The sequence below is a fragment of the Lates calcarifer genome, linkage group LG7_2 (genome assembly GCF_001640805.2).
Source record: "Lates calcarifer isolate ASB-BC8 linkage group LG7_2, TLL_Latcal_v3, whole genome shotgun sequence".
Lineage (NCBI taxonomy): Eukaryota > Metazoa > Chordata > Actinopteri > Centropomidae > Lates > Lates calcarifer.
This window is the reverse complement of record NC_066854.1, coordinates 12124984-12142125: the sequence shown is the minus strand read 5'-3', so window position 1 is coordinate 12142125 and position 17142 is coordinate 12124984. Positions and strand designations below refer to the sequence as shown.

At 39.4% G+C, this 17142-nt stretch overlaps 1 protein-coding gene across 7 annotated transcripts in view; it reads right to left on the bottom strand.

Moving 5' to 3' along the window:
* Positions 1-17142, bottom strand: part of dmd (dystrophin) — a 286719-nt gene that overhangs the window by 140004 nt on the left and 129573 nt on the right. For all 7 annotated transcript variants that reach the window (XM_018671655.2, XM_051065872.1, XM_051065871.1 and 4 more), the window contains 5 exons: positions 15584-15734; positions 10185-10304; positions 6362-6463; positions 3205-3312; positions 2860-3039 (listed from right to left, as the gene is read on the bottom strand). In XM_018671655.2, coding sequence (XP_018527171.1) covers positions 2860-3039; positions 3205-3312; positions 6362-6463; positions 10185-10304; positions 15584-15734 — 661 coding nt within the window. The remainder of the gene's footprint in view (positions 1-2859; positions 3040-3204; positions 3313-6361; positions 6464-10184; positions 10305-15583; positions 15735-17142) is intronic.

Below are 17142 nucleotides of genomic sequence, written 5' to 3'. Positions count from 1 at the left end.
ACTTCAGGTGCAGAATGATGAAGTGTGTGTGTGTGTGTGTGTGTGTGTATGCGTGTATAGTATAAGTATACACACACCAACTTGTCAGAGATAATAAATTTATGCCCTGGCTTAAAGGATAAGACCAGTGATTTTTTTCTTACCGCCAACAAATCTCATGGAAATACCAAAACAAACATGTTGGTCTGTCTCTCAATACTTTGTGACTTCCCTTCCCTGTCTCTGGCTCTTAGCTCAAAGCCAAGCTACTTCCTACTTGCCGGTTTGAACGGCAGTGGCTTTAAGTTTTTGAAGAGGCATGAGACTTGGGTAATAGTTCAAGCAGCAGTAGCATTTACTGAGACACACCAACGCCAGCCACAACTGAAAGCAACTAGCTGCCTTTTATACCCTTACTAATACCAGTGATTGGTCAGAAGAGGTGGGACCAGGATCATATAAAGCCAAAAACATTTCCATAAAACCAACACCAAAGGAAATACAACATCAAGAATAAATATTTACATAAACACAGATCTCTATAAATAATCCAATTACAAATCTGCTCTTCCTAGTTATACATATTAGTCTCAGCTTTATCTCTACTTCCCCCTTCTCATTATAATGGTTTGCTCAGGGAGCTCTTAAGCAGGTGATTGGGCCTCTCCTTCTTTTACCCCCACACCCCATACCAATCACCCAACAACTAGTAATCCTGCTCTCTGTAAGGTAATGGATCCCTTGGTCTCCGTTACACTACTGATGACATCAATCTTTAAAGAGCTCAGTAAGTCCTGATCCCTGTAGTTTTTGACAGACATTACTCAAGCAAGAGGAAAGAGAGGATTGGTACTATTTTCAGCAGCGGATTAATTAATTGATACACATTTGATGCTCTAGTGAATAATAAAGGCGTGGGAACAACTGCTCTCTAGAGAGTATTTAGTTCAGCAGGAGGATCACCCAAGTGCAACAATGTGATTGATGTAGTTTCAATAATTTTTGGACACCGTAACAAGATATTCTCTGCATTGTTAACATGAAGCTACAACCAGCAGTTGGCTATCTATGGGACAAAGACTGAAAACAAGGGAGAAACTACTAGCCTGGACTCTGTTCAAAGGTAAAATAAAGCTCACTAAGTAGCATGTTATATCTCATCAGTCTAATTGTTTAACTGATTGTTTTGGTCCCAGTTGAGTAATGAAAGTGCTGCCTAAAAAGGACCACTTTCAGGGCATTGGGGTCCCTTTGCAAACCTGAAACATACTCAAGCTCTCAGCATGAAGCTCCACGGAGGACTTTAAGGATAAAGTAACATTTAAGTGCAGTATTTTATCAGCGAATGAAAACCCACAGAAGTACTGTGTCTTTATCTTATCACTTGTCAGCACATGTCAGTTTTAAAAGCTCAAATGTGACAGAGATATATAGAGAGAGGACTTTTGTAGTTACAGAGGGAGATGAGAGAACAGCAAGGGAAAAGTGAGAATTGAACAAATGAACATTTGGAGTCAAGTGACAATGAAGAGTGATCAATGTTGATTGACAGTGCTTATTAAAAGCACTGCTACTCACTTCATCGCCGGATGTTTGCTCAGGACAGTGTAGGGAGGAAAGGAAGATTCCACCTCTCCCTTCTAATTGTTCTCCAGTGGTGTGTAACATAAAGCTCTTATGACCTCTGTCAGCCAGCCAGTCCATTCAGTTCTCTCTGTCCCTGAGGCCAAAGACTTGGTACTACCAGGACCCAGGTTTATCACAGCAGCATGCTTAAAACAGGACTACTGTTGACCTCTGATACTATAAACTAGGGCTGTGCGATGTGACAAAAGTCTCATATCGCGATATAACAACAACCACCTCCTGGATTTGTCACGGCTAGTCCCTCTCCTGTTTAAAGAGACCTGGTTGTATCCTCACCATCACTCTCAATGCTGGTGTTTATGTTTCTACCAACAGCCATGTGGGTGCGTGTAAGATCTGTGACAAAATTTTGCCGTAAACAAGCCCAGTATCCCCTCCACCTTCAAAATGCTGTTATAAAAAATGAATAGTTTCTTTGACTGTACTCTCACAAAACTGAACCACCTGAACCCACAAATCCAGTGTTTACTTGCACAACAGTCCAAATATGAAATAGACTGTAAGAGCTCTGTCAGAAATATAATGTGATGTTTGATTCCAGCCTCAATTTGAAATTTCACACTAGCAAGGCCGCCCATCGTTGTTTGTACCATCTAAGGAATTATGCTAGAATCAATTCAATTGTGAGTTTAAGAAATGCTGAATCCATCATACATGCTTTCATTTCATCACGCTTGGACTGCAATGATATTTTATTTGGTGTGCAGCAGAAAGTAATGCACAAACTCTAAACTGTTCAGAACCTGACAGCTAGACTTTTTAAAAAATATACGTGTATATTTAGAAATGTCTTGAGGAACACGACAAGGAGCCCAAGGTGTCCCCAGATCCCAGTGTGATCCAGCATCTGTGGGACCTGCCTAATATTGCATAGGTCCCCCTCATGCCACCAAAACAGCTCTGACTCGTCAAAGCATAAACATGGGACCTCTGAAGGTGTCCTATGGTTTCTGACACTGGCACCTTGGCAGCAGATCCTTTGGGTCCTGTGGTTTGTGGGGTGAGGCCTCCATGGATCTGGCTTGTTCAGTGCATCCCACAGATGCTGGATGAGTAACATCCAAAGTAACACCCAAGGTTTCCCAGCAGAACAATGTATTCTAATGACATGATCAATGTTATTCACTTCATCTGTCAGTTGTTTAAAGGTTGTGGCTAATGGGTGTATATACTACTCTAACTAAAAAAGAAATAACTACTAAAATATAACTCTTTTACATATGTGTCATGTACCTGGGAGGTGCTCATCTCCAGACTCTGCACCAGTCGGTCCCAGCGCTGTGCAAAGCTGTCCAGTCTAGCCTCCAGTTTGCTGGCCACCTCCTTATTCTTTACACTGGATAGCAGATCCTGACTCATGGAGCACAGCTTGTCCATGGTTGGACGCTTCACCTCCAGCTCTGCCTTCACTGGCTGCAGGAAAAAAGAAACAAAACAACAACAAAAACACATGTTGAGGAGCTAAGCTCTCCTGGTATGTCTCTCATCTCATTCCATGTGTGACCAAAAATTGTGTAAAATCTCCTCAGTGTATAGCTTTCTTGTTTTTGCTAAATGGAAGTGATTTGGAGCTCTCACCGCAAGACGGCGAAGGCAAGCTACCATCTCTGCCTGGTCCTTAAGGTTGGAGGTCTTGATGGAGCTAACCAGCTCCTCTTTCTGAGTTAGCCAGGAGTCAAATAAACACTGTGAGGAGAGGAGAGGAGAGGAGAGGTAATGACAAGCTCAAACAAGGAGAGTAGAGCAGAGGAAAGAAGAGGAGAGAAGATGAAAAGAGGGGGAAAGAGGAGGGAGGAAAAGAAAGAAAGAGAACAAGAGAGGAAAGAAAAGGACAAGAAAGGAAATAGGAGAAGACACGAGTAAAGAGAGGGAAGAAGAGGAGGAGCAGAGCATAGAGGAGAGGAGTTGGGAAGAAAGGATAGGAGACAAAAGAGGAAAGAAGGAGATGAGGGTGAGGAGAGGAAACAAGGAAGGGAACCATGGGAATCCAAAGAAGGGAGATTTGTAGGCCGAAGAGACAAGAGGATTGAGATGGATGAATGGATGAAAGTCAGAGAGGGGAGAGAAGGGAAACGAGGGGACGGGAAGAGAGGGAGCACAAGAAAAAGGAGGAGAAATGTTATCATGTGGAAGGTGGTGCACTTGTGGCCATTGTCTCCTGTTGGTGCAGACAGCTCTTGACTGCAGCATCCTCCTCTGGGCTCTGAAAAGCAACCTATTGTCTGTGACAGCATCTCCTGCTCTGCCCAGGATTACACTGTGAATATTTCTGTTATCAGCACATGGACAGTTCATTTGCAACCAAAGCCTCGGGTGGTACTTGAACAAGCATTTAGCCAGAGAAAGGGGAAAATTGAATTTGGTGTATTTCCTGATGTTCTGAATAATTAATCAAATTAAATTTGGTTCTTATGGATGTCTAGGAACCATTGTAGCCAATGATACCTCATTATAATACACTGTGGAGAGATTTTTTTATGATCAGTCTGTACTTATCTGTGCAGCTGAGTAATCACACTTCAGCAAATGGCCCCCTAATGCCCCTAGTCCCACATTTTGGCCACATTGGGCACAGACAAAAAGTAAATACATACAGTGCACACAAAGAGTTTTCAACAGTAAGATTCCAGCAAACAAACAGCTGAAATATCTGCAGTATATTGTATTATACTGCTACTGAATTAAAAAAAAACCCATAACAGTATCTTAATATGTCAAAAACTATTAATATATTATTAATAAATGTATATTTGGCTCTGAATGATAATTCCACCAATGTAACACCAGTGTTAGAGCATTAAATGTCTTCTATTTAATAAATCAACAATGAACAAAAGGGTGACTATGGCCCAAAGGGTAGCAATCTAGTTTTGGGGCTTATAATTAAAGCTGATCAGTTAATCGTGTATAAGCCGATGTTGTGATTTTAGCTTCCTCAATTATTAATCACAGAACATGAGCAAATCGGATATCATGACACATTTAATTTCCTTTACAAAGTCTGCTGTGACTAAAAATATCAACTGCGAAGATGCTGATAAAGGACAGAGAAAATAAAGAGTTGTTTCAATGTCTCTCATCTCATTCAATCAAAAAATCATCTAATTAATGAATATGTGTGTATATATATATATATATATATATATATGTGTGTGTGTGTGTGTGTGTGTGTGTGTGTGTAATGGCTAGATCTGTGCAGTGTTATCTAACTGACCTTAGAATACAAGGTATACCATGCTTTTGTGAAAGATAAATATTTTAATGTTGCATTTCTGCATATTTTTGTTGTTGTGATCACACCTAAACATTTTTACCAGCAACATTATAGCTGCAAGGCTCTTGGGAGAGAAGAGTTAGTAAATCGGTGCACCACTTTGATCCAGACTAAAATAACTCTACTACAACTGTTTGATTGATTGCATGAAAAGAAGCAGAGACGTGCCATCCATCTCTATATATAGACATTGGTTTAGTGTGTTAGCACGCTAATATTTGCTAATTAGCAAGCATGCACTCTCCATGGGGGACAGAGGCTCATGTCCTGCCCAGTATATGAGAAATGGAAATTTGCCTCCACGAGGAAAAAAGCAAATTTCCTCCCCCACATATTCTGTGATAAACTGACTCCAAACTCCAACATATGTTCACTGAACTCCTCCTGCCTTATGTCAACGTACATATCAACCAACAACAGTGAAGACAATAGCTGTATGCAGGTCTGTAGCCTATTCTCCTGTGATCACTCCCAGGTCTGCTACATAGGTAAATCACAGCATCACTGATAGACATTTTAACTGTAAACCAGTTGGTTACTGCTGCTGTTGGTTAACACATCTGGTTGGGTGTTTGTCAATGTAATAAGCTAGAGGACTATAGCATGTGGAGAATGATCTGACTTTTCACTGTAACTGATGTGGCACTAAACTGTGTTGCAGTGAACTGACATTGGTAATTGTGGGCAATGGAGCACACACTGTATGTGGCACAGTCAACATCACTGTGTTCTACTGAACATCCAACATGTAGCTGCTAGTTTAAGAGTTAACTCTAACAAGACAGAGACATGCTTAGTATTGAAAGATACTGAAAGACATTTCAGCTTTGGAACAAAGTAGTGACCTGAAATGACTGACCGATACCGTCACACCTAACACTACACCTGATGCACTGAAATATCACTTGTAGCTTTACATGTTGACATTTCTGCTTATACCGTCCACACTAACAAATGTGTAACTCTACTACACACACATTTTAACACTGCCATGCTCTTTTCACTCTGACACCACCCTTTGGTCAATAATTATTTTAACTTCATCACAACTGCAAAAAGTAATTTCAGGGTTTAACTTTCATCCAGGATTTTTGTTGTTGTTCTCACAGGGAGCATTACAACTGACTGTAGACTCTGACATAAGTTAGATGAAGGGACATCTTTAACTGGACAAGGCACACTGGTGACTCTAAATTGCCTGTGAATGTGAGTGTGAAGGGTTGTTTGTCTCTATGTGTCAGATTAGCGATGTGGTGATGATATACAGCTGATATACATGCATATAATTTAGCTGCTTTAAGATAAATGACATCATGTAAAGTCTATTTAAGCTTAAAATGTATATGTAAAGCCTGAAGAATATGAAAAAAGACATGATCTGGATGATCTAATCTCATTATACATGCTGAAAATTCTGCCTCTGCTCCACACACACACACACACACACACACACACACATACCTGTTCATTAGTGAAGTGCTGCCATTTCAGTAAAATCTCCTGAAGCAGAATCCAGCGTTCTTCTGTCCATCTACAAATGGCTGCCCAGCGATCACCGAGCACCTGCACACACACAGACACACACACACACAAAATGATCTATTAATTTCTACATTAGCACAAAAATTCCTTTTGAATTATTTCCCCTGAGGGATTGAAAGATTTTCATCACATTGCCTCAAAGGCTAATGCATTCACATTTTCACTTGCCATTTTCAGTTTTTTAGTGGCCAAAAATGCAGTTTGATTTTCCCTCCTCTCTCGTCCGGAGAGACGGAGCTGATCATGAGTGTGGAAGGGCATGAAGTCCAGAGATGACAGGAGCAAAATATCTCTATATCCTATCCAAGTGACCAAAAGCATTGATGATCTTTAGATTTGTAGTAAACGAATAAATAACTGTATTTTATATCATGTTTAATTCATTACTATTCAGGAGAACATTTTGAATTTTAGTTTTCTTCATTCTTTCTGAGCTTTTGTAAATTTAAAGTGGTAATGGACAACTTTTTTCTCAACTTATCATAATGAAGCAAACAATGACTGTATAATGTAATGGGTAAAGAATAAAGACGTCACAATTCCATCACTGTTAGCAGAAGGTAAATAGAGGAAAAACTGGAGGCAAACACTGATCACCTCAGGGGAGTAGGCCACAAACATGACATAACACAGCAACATAACAACTGAACATTACATTTGTTGATTTTGGGGGGAAAACAATCCAACAACTTAACATCAAGTTTTTAAACTTTAGAATACCCTCAGTAAATTCTTAAGAGGTTGAAATCAAACCTTATGCATTCAGGGGGTGTTTTTTCAAATAAAATATGGTGAATTGACACATATAGCACTACTAGAAAAAGCATTTTACAATGTGCCTCTTATTCATCCACTCACACTAACACACACACACACACTAGTAAACGGAGGAGCTGCCATGCAAGGTGCTGGGCTGGCCATCAGAGGCAACTTGGGGCCAATGTCACAAAGACACTTTGATGTGAAGACAGGGAGCTGGGAATTGAGCTGAAAACCCTGTGATAAATGGGTGACCCACTTTACCTCACCTACCTACAGTGAATGTTTCTATGCTGCACATTCAGTGGCATATTAACATCGAAATCAAGTATTCAAATTCAAGAGATTCAATTCCTTATGGTCCTCATTTGCTTCCACACTATCAATACTAATGATGAAAATGTTTCCATTATATACAATACAGCATGTGGGAGCAGTGTCAGACACACACAGACACAGAGACTACGAGCTGTAAAAGTTTGTTTTTCCAGACTCTATTGTATTGGCAGCTAGCAGTTAGCTGAGTAAAATGGGAGAGACACTCTTCCGTTCCATTTAACTGGCAAAGACAAAACCCTGAGTATGTCCACTGAACAAAGTCATCACGGTGACAGAGAGACAGAGGAGGGGGAGGGCGGCGAGTGAGGTTAGGAAATAAAAAGACAATGAGATGCAAAAAAGTGAGCCGGTAAAGACAGATGTGGAGAGAGGCTCAGCAGGTTAATCTTAAGATGAATAGCCTGTAATTAATCAAGTGACAGTTTAGCAGTGTGGAGAAACCAGGGAAGGCACCTTCTGTCTGCATTTTTACATTCTGGCACACAATGTTCACCCTCATCTATTTATCTCTCTTATCTTGTATTTAGTAATAAACTGCGCTGCAGGAAACAAGGCCAGTTAAACCTCCAGTCATTAAAAAGAAAGTCAAACAAGAAGTTGCACTAGGTTTCTGATGATATTAGATGTGATTATACTTTCCATGCAGCACAAGTGATGTGTGCTTTGCATTGTAATTGCTTAATATGACATGGTGAATGATTCAAGATACTCGCAGCAGTATTGTCTCATTAATATATTTTCGCAGATTAGTTTTTTAGGAAGGAGTGTCTGGCTAAAGTTTAGAGAAGAGACTCATTTTCAGCTAATCTGCTTCCAGCATAGAGGAGCTTACTTTTATCCACAGCTCCTCAAACCTTTTCTCCCCAAGGAAGAGTTTCACTTGCATCCAATTATCCAAATTTCTTCATTTCCTGTTTGTGTATATTGCCAGCTTTGCACAAATCTATCTTGGATCGCTCACTCGGCACCTTCCCTGAAGATAACAGATTGAACTTCCCAAAGATGAAATCACGATGACTTCCCCTTTTCTCCACACATCAACTTGCTATTTTCCACTGAGTCAGCTCTCCATCACATCGAACTGCAGCATACACAGCGTGGTATGCATGTCTTCAGAAAAGCCTTCATCTGTAATCGAGGCTGTAGTTTGAGATCTGTTAAAATATGATCTGTTTCTCCTTATCTCTGGCAAGATTAATCTGTTAGGGGGCTCTGGGGAAAAAATTACATCTGTGCCTCTACTGACCCCTTCCTGCCTCCAAGTTCCCATTAAACATAGTGCAAACACCAAATGACACAGCCAAACAGAATAGCATTCCACTGATGGAATAAGGTTTTTTGTGTGGGAAGCAACACAAATGATAACTCTCATTTTGCTTCTGTTTCTATTACTTCAGTAGAAGTTAGAAGTTAGTTAGTATGCTAACCAGCTAGCAAAAGACCATCCTGCCCCAACGCACCTTGTAATACCACTTTGTGATACTGAGTCCCTGTAGCATCCAGGCCATGCTGCTCTCAGTGAGAGGATGAACATGTAGCACTGCCCAGAGAGTATGGTTGAAGCTTTTGGTATGTTAACAGCTATTAATGCTAAAATTGGCTTTGTAGTGATAGCAAACGCTTACATATACCACCTTTAATAGTAGTTTAGCTTGAGAACACTGTTGTGATTGATCTGCTGTGTGTAACAGGTTAGTAGAAAAAAGCACCAAGATCTCTTTTGAAGATTTTTTCAAAAATCTGTAAAACTTTACTGCAACTTTAAAAACCAACTCTACTACACAAAATCAAATCCTTAATGCAACAATTCTTTATTGATCCATGAACATAAAGGATCTTTTCACTCTCCACAGCAAGGTCAGAGGTCAGGCTCAGCTGCAGAACGGCAGCCCTGCAGCATGTTGGGAAGTGATACAGATGCTGGTCTACTTGTTTATCCAGTGTCCTTGTATCAAAGGTTCACCCTATCGATTTCAGAGTGAGATACATTCCAACAAACTGAATCACGGAAGAAGACAATAATAGTGGGATGGTGCATCAACACGAGGCTGCATGTTGCCAATTAAAGTGCATTAGAAAGTTGTGAAAATCAGGAGCAGCTGTTTTAATAGATTTCAGTTTGATTCTTGGCAATGTATGGGAGTTAACAAGGGGAACTAAAGTCCATACATCAGAGGCTAAGACAAGCGTGGAAAATTAACCACACAAACAGGCAACAAAGTCTGACTCCTGGCTGGAGTCTGTGATGATAACTTATAGAGTAAACAAAATCAGCAGAAGGCTACAGCACACACACATGTACAGTACGAGCACATCTCGCTGCCAAGGTCTAATTACTGCACAACACCAAAGACAAAACTATCTCCTGTTCTATTTTCCCTGAGAAACCGTGCTGGAGTCTGCTGAGCCCTTTCCCATTGAGGGAGCGAGTGAGCGAATGAGAGAGCGAGGAAGAGGAGAGAAAGAGAGAGAAGAGAGAAACTCCACAAATATTTAAAAAGAAAAAGGAAAATTAGCCCACAGTGTATTTGTCTTCTGAAATTTTCCCATTGCTCTGTTTTTTCAGGAAAGTGCCTGCAATACGAGCATGTTAATACAGACCTGTGTGTGTGTATGTGTGTGTGTCCTATTTCTGTGCTTTTACCTGAAGTTTGGTCTCCAAGGCAGCAGTCGCACTGTCTCCACTGTTCTCATCCACCACCACCACCATGTGGGTTAGAGAGTTCACCCTCACCTGCTCCAGCTCCAGGTCCTCCTGCAGAAGCTGCAACACACACACACACACACACACACACACACACACATATACACGCATGGAAATATAGCATGACACCAATTAGTTTAAATGAGTTGACAGAATGTGGCCAGAAGCAACAGAAGCTAAAGATTGTTGGAGTTCAGAGCAGAGCAATGTTTCAACTATATTCCCTTAACACTGGGTGACAAACATACACAGCTATGCATATCGATTAAAAGTAAATCTTTGTGGAAGACTTAAGTCAGACAGTAATTACTAGTGTGCTCACTTCAGTGAAGCACGCCCTTGACACTTCTGCTAGACACTTTTCCCTATATATCCCCAGAATGCTAGGTGGCTGTGCTTGTTAGCATGCTAGTTAACATTAGTACATTAAGTTAACATGCCTGTTAACTTAATGTACTAATTAGCTTAACAAGCTAACTTGTTGTTAGCTGATGTAAGCTGGGGATGCTGTGGACAAAAGTGAAAATAATTTGCAGGGGGCTGTTGTCAGGGTGCTGGGCACTTTAGTTTAGCCTTAGCAGATAAAATATACATATAAGGCTGGTCACACCAGCAAATATCAGCTCTTTGCTTGTGGTGCGTTATCTTATTGGATGCGTCTCAGAGGCTCAGAGCCTGTAACCTGTCTATATGTCACATCATTTAACTTTAATACTTGGCTTCCATAGGGATGTTCACCCAGGCTTTGGCCCATTTTTCTGCCCATCTCTTAACCTTTTCAACTTTTCAACCCTTTCACAGTCCCACATATTTTCACCTAAACATTTCAACAAAAATTCATTTTATTTATCTTTATTTAGCCAGGAAGATTCCTTTGTGATACAAGATCTCTTCAGAGAGTCCTGGTTAAGATGGCAGAACAAGCAGTTTCACATAAAAAAACAAACAAACAACAAAACAAATTCATGTTAGAACACACATAAAAGCACCATAAGGAAAATTATAAAAGAAGAGGGGCGTACAGGCTATACCAGTGATATAAATTATGGATTATGTAAAATCGCATCATGTTTCCTTTAGGGCAGTTCGTAAAAATCCTATTCCAAGAATGAAGTGCTTTGAAAGTAATGCTACTTTGCAGCTCATTCTATGCCCAGGATGCATTAAAAGAGAAAGCATTTTTACCAAGCTCTGAGAGCATCCTGGGAATATTCAAAAGGAATCAAGTTGATGATCTAGTGCTTTAGTTTCTGCTTTGATAAGATAAAAGGCTAGAGATCTAGGGCTAGAGGCTAGATAGAAGTCTGTAATTTACCCAACAATGTCTTAGCAATAAATAGCAACATGTATTTTTCTCCTCTGGCATAGAGAGAATCATCCTAAAGATTTGTATTAAAAAAAAAGTCCATGAGTCTGCACCTGTTACAAAATGTAATGCAGCATGATATGCAGAGTTCAAGATTTGTTCTAAGCTTTTTCACTATGCACATTAAAGATAAACTTTTCATCGAGCCATGCGCCTTCTATTGGATAGTGGGAACAGCTGCGCTAGAGTGAGTGAAGGTGATATATTTGGTATTTCTTAAATTTAGGACCACTTTCAATTTTAACAGTGAAATCTGCAGTGATTTAAAAGAATCCTGCAAAAACTTTATGGCTTAATTCAAAGAGGGTGATATAGATGATTGCTCCTTGATCTCCTTGATCTCCTTGATCTATGTCATTCATAAAAACTGTGGGACACCTTTGTCTACTGTAAGTGAGGCTGAGGTATAGGTGTCTACTAAGACAAATACAACACTGTAATATATAACGTATAATATATACATATAACACTGATTTCTGTGGGACAGATAATTCTTTCATTTAGAACCATTCCACTATGTAGTAGCAGTTTGTGAACTACAGAGTTAAAGTTATGTCAAATTGCAACCAATCTACACCCTTTTCACCATATTATTTCAGCTTTTTCAGCATGCATTTCATAGTTTTTTTAATGACTGTTTTTTATGCTCTTTTAATTTTTCTTTCTGATTTTTACATTATAATGTATTGTTCAAAATGTGGGCAGCACGGCAAATTCAAATAACTCATGATCAATACCAAATAGCTACAAGATTTATACCAAAACTCAAGATGACTGAGAGAATGGAAGATTGTGTGGATACACTGGATTGTGTAGGTGGGCAAAAATGAATTAAAGATCTTGTGCTCTTTTTGATACATTTCATTGTAAACACAGAAATTAACAAAGGAAAAAAGTTACACACTTAAACGGTCCTCAGCACAATCGGTGGTTTTTTCAGTGAAACACTGTTCCTACTAGTTTCCATTTTTCAATCTATACACATTCTGTAAGTACCAAACCAGAACTTCCCAACTAAAACTACCAAATCACTGACTGCCAAGACTTTTTAATATTGTTTAAATCCCCCCATTGTTCCTTACAGAATTCAGTTTTCAAAGATTTTCTGAAAGCTTCCACTTTCTAAAAGTAATTTGTTCACTGGTTGCAACCCCTGTTCCCTGGCATGTAGCAGGGAAAGTAGGACACACACACACACCACACACACCACACACACCACACACACACACAAATAGTACCTGAGTCGACAGTGTTTGTTTCTGTGGTAAACCTGTGATTTCTAAGTGAATGCCATCAAGTTGTGTTTGGTGTGTGTTCCCAGTCTTGACGTACAATTGTACAGCAGTATGATTGGTGGTAATTCTGCCAATCTGAGCCTATTTTCCCTTTTCCCCCTTTCAAGAGACAGAAAAGCCAAAACACAAAAATAACTGAACTTTCAGTCAACACATCTCCAATCATCAACCTTCCCAAACTGAACACAGTATATTGCTGTAATGTTAACCAGTGAATTAAATCACGGCAGCTGCTGTGTTTTGAGGATGACTAATTGTTGTTTTGCTTCAGTCAGAGCTACTGCAGGCTTGTTGTGTTGAATCCAGTGTGACAGAGCCTCCCACTGTGAGAAGAAAGTGAAACCTCGAAATAAGGCATGGATTTGACAAGAACTTGTAAACAGTTGGCTGCTTTGTGCTTTTTAGTTATCAGAGATATGTAAAACTGCCAAATAAACAGATGGAGTTAATGTGGGTGCAGACCAGAGCCTCACACTGGTAAACACACTGCAGTCAGTTATATCTATGTTAAAACATAAAGCTTATTCTCGACTTTGGAAGCAGCAGCTGGCAAAGGAATCTCACCAAAAGGTTAATCAGATCACATGATCTTTTACAGCAGAGTTTCCAAATTGTCAAATTTCCATTTGAGTAAATATATATCATATTTCAAGTTTTTTCCTTCCCTAAATGTTGCACCTGAAAGTTAATTCTTTATTATTTATTCTAAGTTAATTGCTTTATATGTATAGGACTTGTTAGAACAAGTGAGATGTTACAGTATACATAATAAGGGCATAGAGTACATTAAAATTTACACAAAAACATACATTAATACATCATGTATGATCAAGATGGTGATATATTTAGTCAAACTGAAATGGAATAAGAGATAAAGGTAGATTGTCAGAGATAAGCACTGAATGATGTTGAAGTATCAGTTTAAGTGAGCTCTCACTGAAGCTGACAGATCAGTTTAAGTCAAAGTGCTGAAAAGTACTGAAGATTCATTTGAACTTCAGGCACTGAGAGGAGCTAAAATGTCATCTGAAGTATAGGTGTTAATTTGAGCTGGAAGGGTCAGTTGAAATGGAAGCCCTGAGAAAAGTGAATGCCATTTCATGTGTACCAACTGAAACAAGATGTAAGTTAAAGTGTCAGCTTAAATGTAAGAACTTAGAGCAATCATTTTCTATGAACAATGGTTGTAGGACTTGAACTGAAGAAGTTTTTTTTTTCCTGTTAAAATGTGAAACCTGACTGGAGCTTTAAAAGGAGATGATGTTAGAAGAGGATCTTCTGTATCTGTTGTAGCTTCCTTTTTATCCTTCTACAGTAAGAACATATAAGGAAACAGCCAAATGTGCATGAGTCCAAATCACCTGTTGTCCATACTTTATTGTGATACCCTTTCTAACAATGAGGACCTTGCATGGATGAATTAGTGACACAGCTACTAGGCACACATCCAAAGGGTCAGGGGCCCATAATATTTTGTATATTAGACTTTATTTCTTTAAAACTTTTATTTCTGTTAAATCTGTAGAGAGATGTCCATGTTTATCTTTTGTGGGAGGAGGGTTTTGGAAATGATTTAGACAGCCTCACCCCATCCCCACCATGAACAAAATACTGAAGTACAGCCAACCAACAGAAGGACTTAGAGTTGTGGTTGAATGATGACCTGAATAGTGACATGTCTATACAGAAGGTGGTTCAGCTGTGTCTGTCATTCATCTGCATCTGTACCCACCTTCTCACAATACATGATATGTTAACATACTTCTCCTATTAACTGCATGAAAACATATGGAATACTATACTACTGTCACTGCTGTAAGTATACATTCTCACTTTTAACTGATTGTTTCACCGTTTTCACATAAGGCAGCTGAGACTAGCAGTCTTGGTGTAACTTTTTTCCTTCTCTTTTTTCAACGGTGTTGAAATACCATTGCTGTCACCTGGATAAATGAACCAAAATGAGAAGCAAACACTCTGGAGATAACTTAAAACTGCTTCAGACTGGATGAGAACATGTAGGTCACTGAGAAACCCAACTAAACCAAGCTAAACCTTTTGTCAGTTTTTGACTGTTGTCAGATTAGTGGGAAAGTGGCATTTAACAGTGATGATTAACGTGCATCATCAGAACAGACTATACTTGGATTACAGCAATCAATTAATTCTAAATTGGTGTCAGAGTCTATACATTAGAAGGCAAATTATTTAAATGATTCATAGTAGATGGAAGCATGGGTGAAAACAGTGTGGAGCATAATGCAGAACACACAGAAACAATGCAAGAACACAAGAAACTGAGACTTATGTTCATAAGTCTATCACCCTGGTGCATGCTGGGAGGCATGCTGGGAGGCTCATACAGTTTAAGTATACACCAGAGATCAGCACTCAGTATCGTATGTGTGCTGACCATGGTTTTGACTCTTCAACAATGTTGCCTATTTCAAAATTACAGTTATTCAAGTTAACTTCATCTGACTTTATCAAATAAATCCTCAAACTACAGTATATTTGAAGAACCACGTTAGCTGGATGAGAATTGATCGATCATTAGACCTCTACCCCAACCATTATATTAATACGACAGGATCATTCTAACCTGATAACAACATGTTACCATACCATGTTAGTTCTGCCATGTTTGAACAACAGGGACCAGGCCTGCAGCTGCCTACCTTGTGCTCTTCCACTTGGTGCTTGACATCCTCCAGGTCGGGACCCAGTGGTTGAGCCCCCATTCTCTTAATCCGCGCCTCTGTCACGTCCAACCAGTCTGTCAATTGCTGCAATTGCTGGTGCTGTAGGTCCATCAGGACCTCATGGAGTCTGGAAGTGAGAGGAATTTCAGTGAATCACATGTTGATACCATGGGCTTAGTATTCATTATAAACACAGTCTTGCTCAAGAACAGTTAAGAAGGGCAGATGAAGGTCTGATTAAACACTGTCATGCCACGAGCAGTGATTACTGCTGATTTAATTGGTAGAAATGGTCACAGTCACCTATACTGTTCTTATATTCACCACTCCATTACAGCAGACCCTTGCTGTCTTGTCTAAGTGGTTTTTGGTAGTCCAGGCCATGTCTGCACAGCCTTGTGCTTGAATCAACAAGATTATCAGAGAAGATAGCTGAACAGTTAATTAAATTTGGCTCAGTGTCAGTTATCACTTGATTCACTATAATTAGAAAGGCTGCTGTTCTTTGTGCCCATGAATGTTGGCTACTGTGGGGATCTTCATTCACTGTGTAAAAAGAGATTAAACTTTATTCATAAGTGTAAATTAAGATTGGAAAAAAGCATATGAAATCATCTTGGCCTGAGCATTGGCTATTATTTAAATAACTGTGTGTTTGAGTGTGTGTGCACTGTATGTACATCCTTCAAAAGACAAACACATTCTGTCAAAATGACACTACTCATGTTCCTGTATCTTTCTCCATGTCTCCTGCTTGGTGTATTGCCAATCTTAAGACTATTGGCCCTATTCTGTCATTATATATTTGGAGTGGTAAACATCCTCATTGGTAGAAAACTGTCCTTCAGAGACCAAAGCTAATTCAGGGTATGGCTTTATCTAACTTTCAGCATTTTCACTGGGTTGTAAACATTCACTGCTTGTCCTTCTGGATGTATTTTATAGTTGAACGATCAAGCCTGACCTGAGTCTCTGTGGAGGCTAATGTGTGTAGTAAAGTCTCATTACCTGCCATTTTAATTGTAGCTCTTATAATTACCTTGACATACCAAAAGGCTACCCTGTCATTACACTTCAGACTTGGACACAGTTTCAGAAAAAACTTTTCAGGCTCCCTCTACTTGAAGCCCTGTGGCAGCTAACCGTTGCTTTGATTCATTCACTCTTAATGGCTCAATCCAAATTTAGCATGATAACATATTGAGATGAATCAATAATTGGTTTACATGTTCCTCCAAATTGAGAGAATAAAATATAAACATGGCCTATTTTATTCAGAAAAATTTGGCATTTTGCACAACACCTTATATCTACTTCCTAAGGACGCCCCCTCATACCCTTGGCAAGATAAACTCCTATATGTGCACTTTATATAATGTCAATAGAAAGGCATACATGGTCTCAGACAGAGAAACTCAGCTCAGGCAGTGATGAAAATGTTTTAAATTCACACTTACCCAGAGCTTTGTCAATCTACATCGTTCAGAATGAGGAGTGAGGAGGAAAATGATATAAAGAGGTGGAGTTCCTGGTGA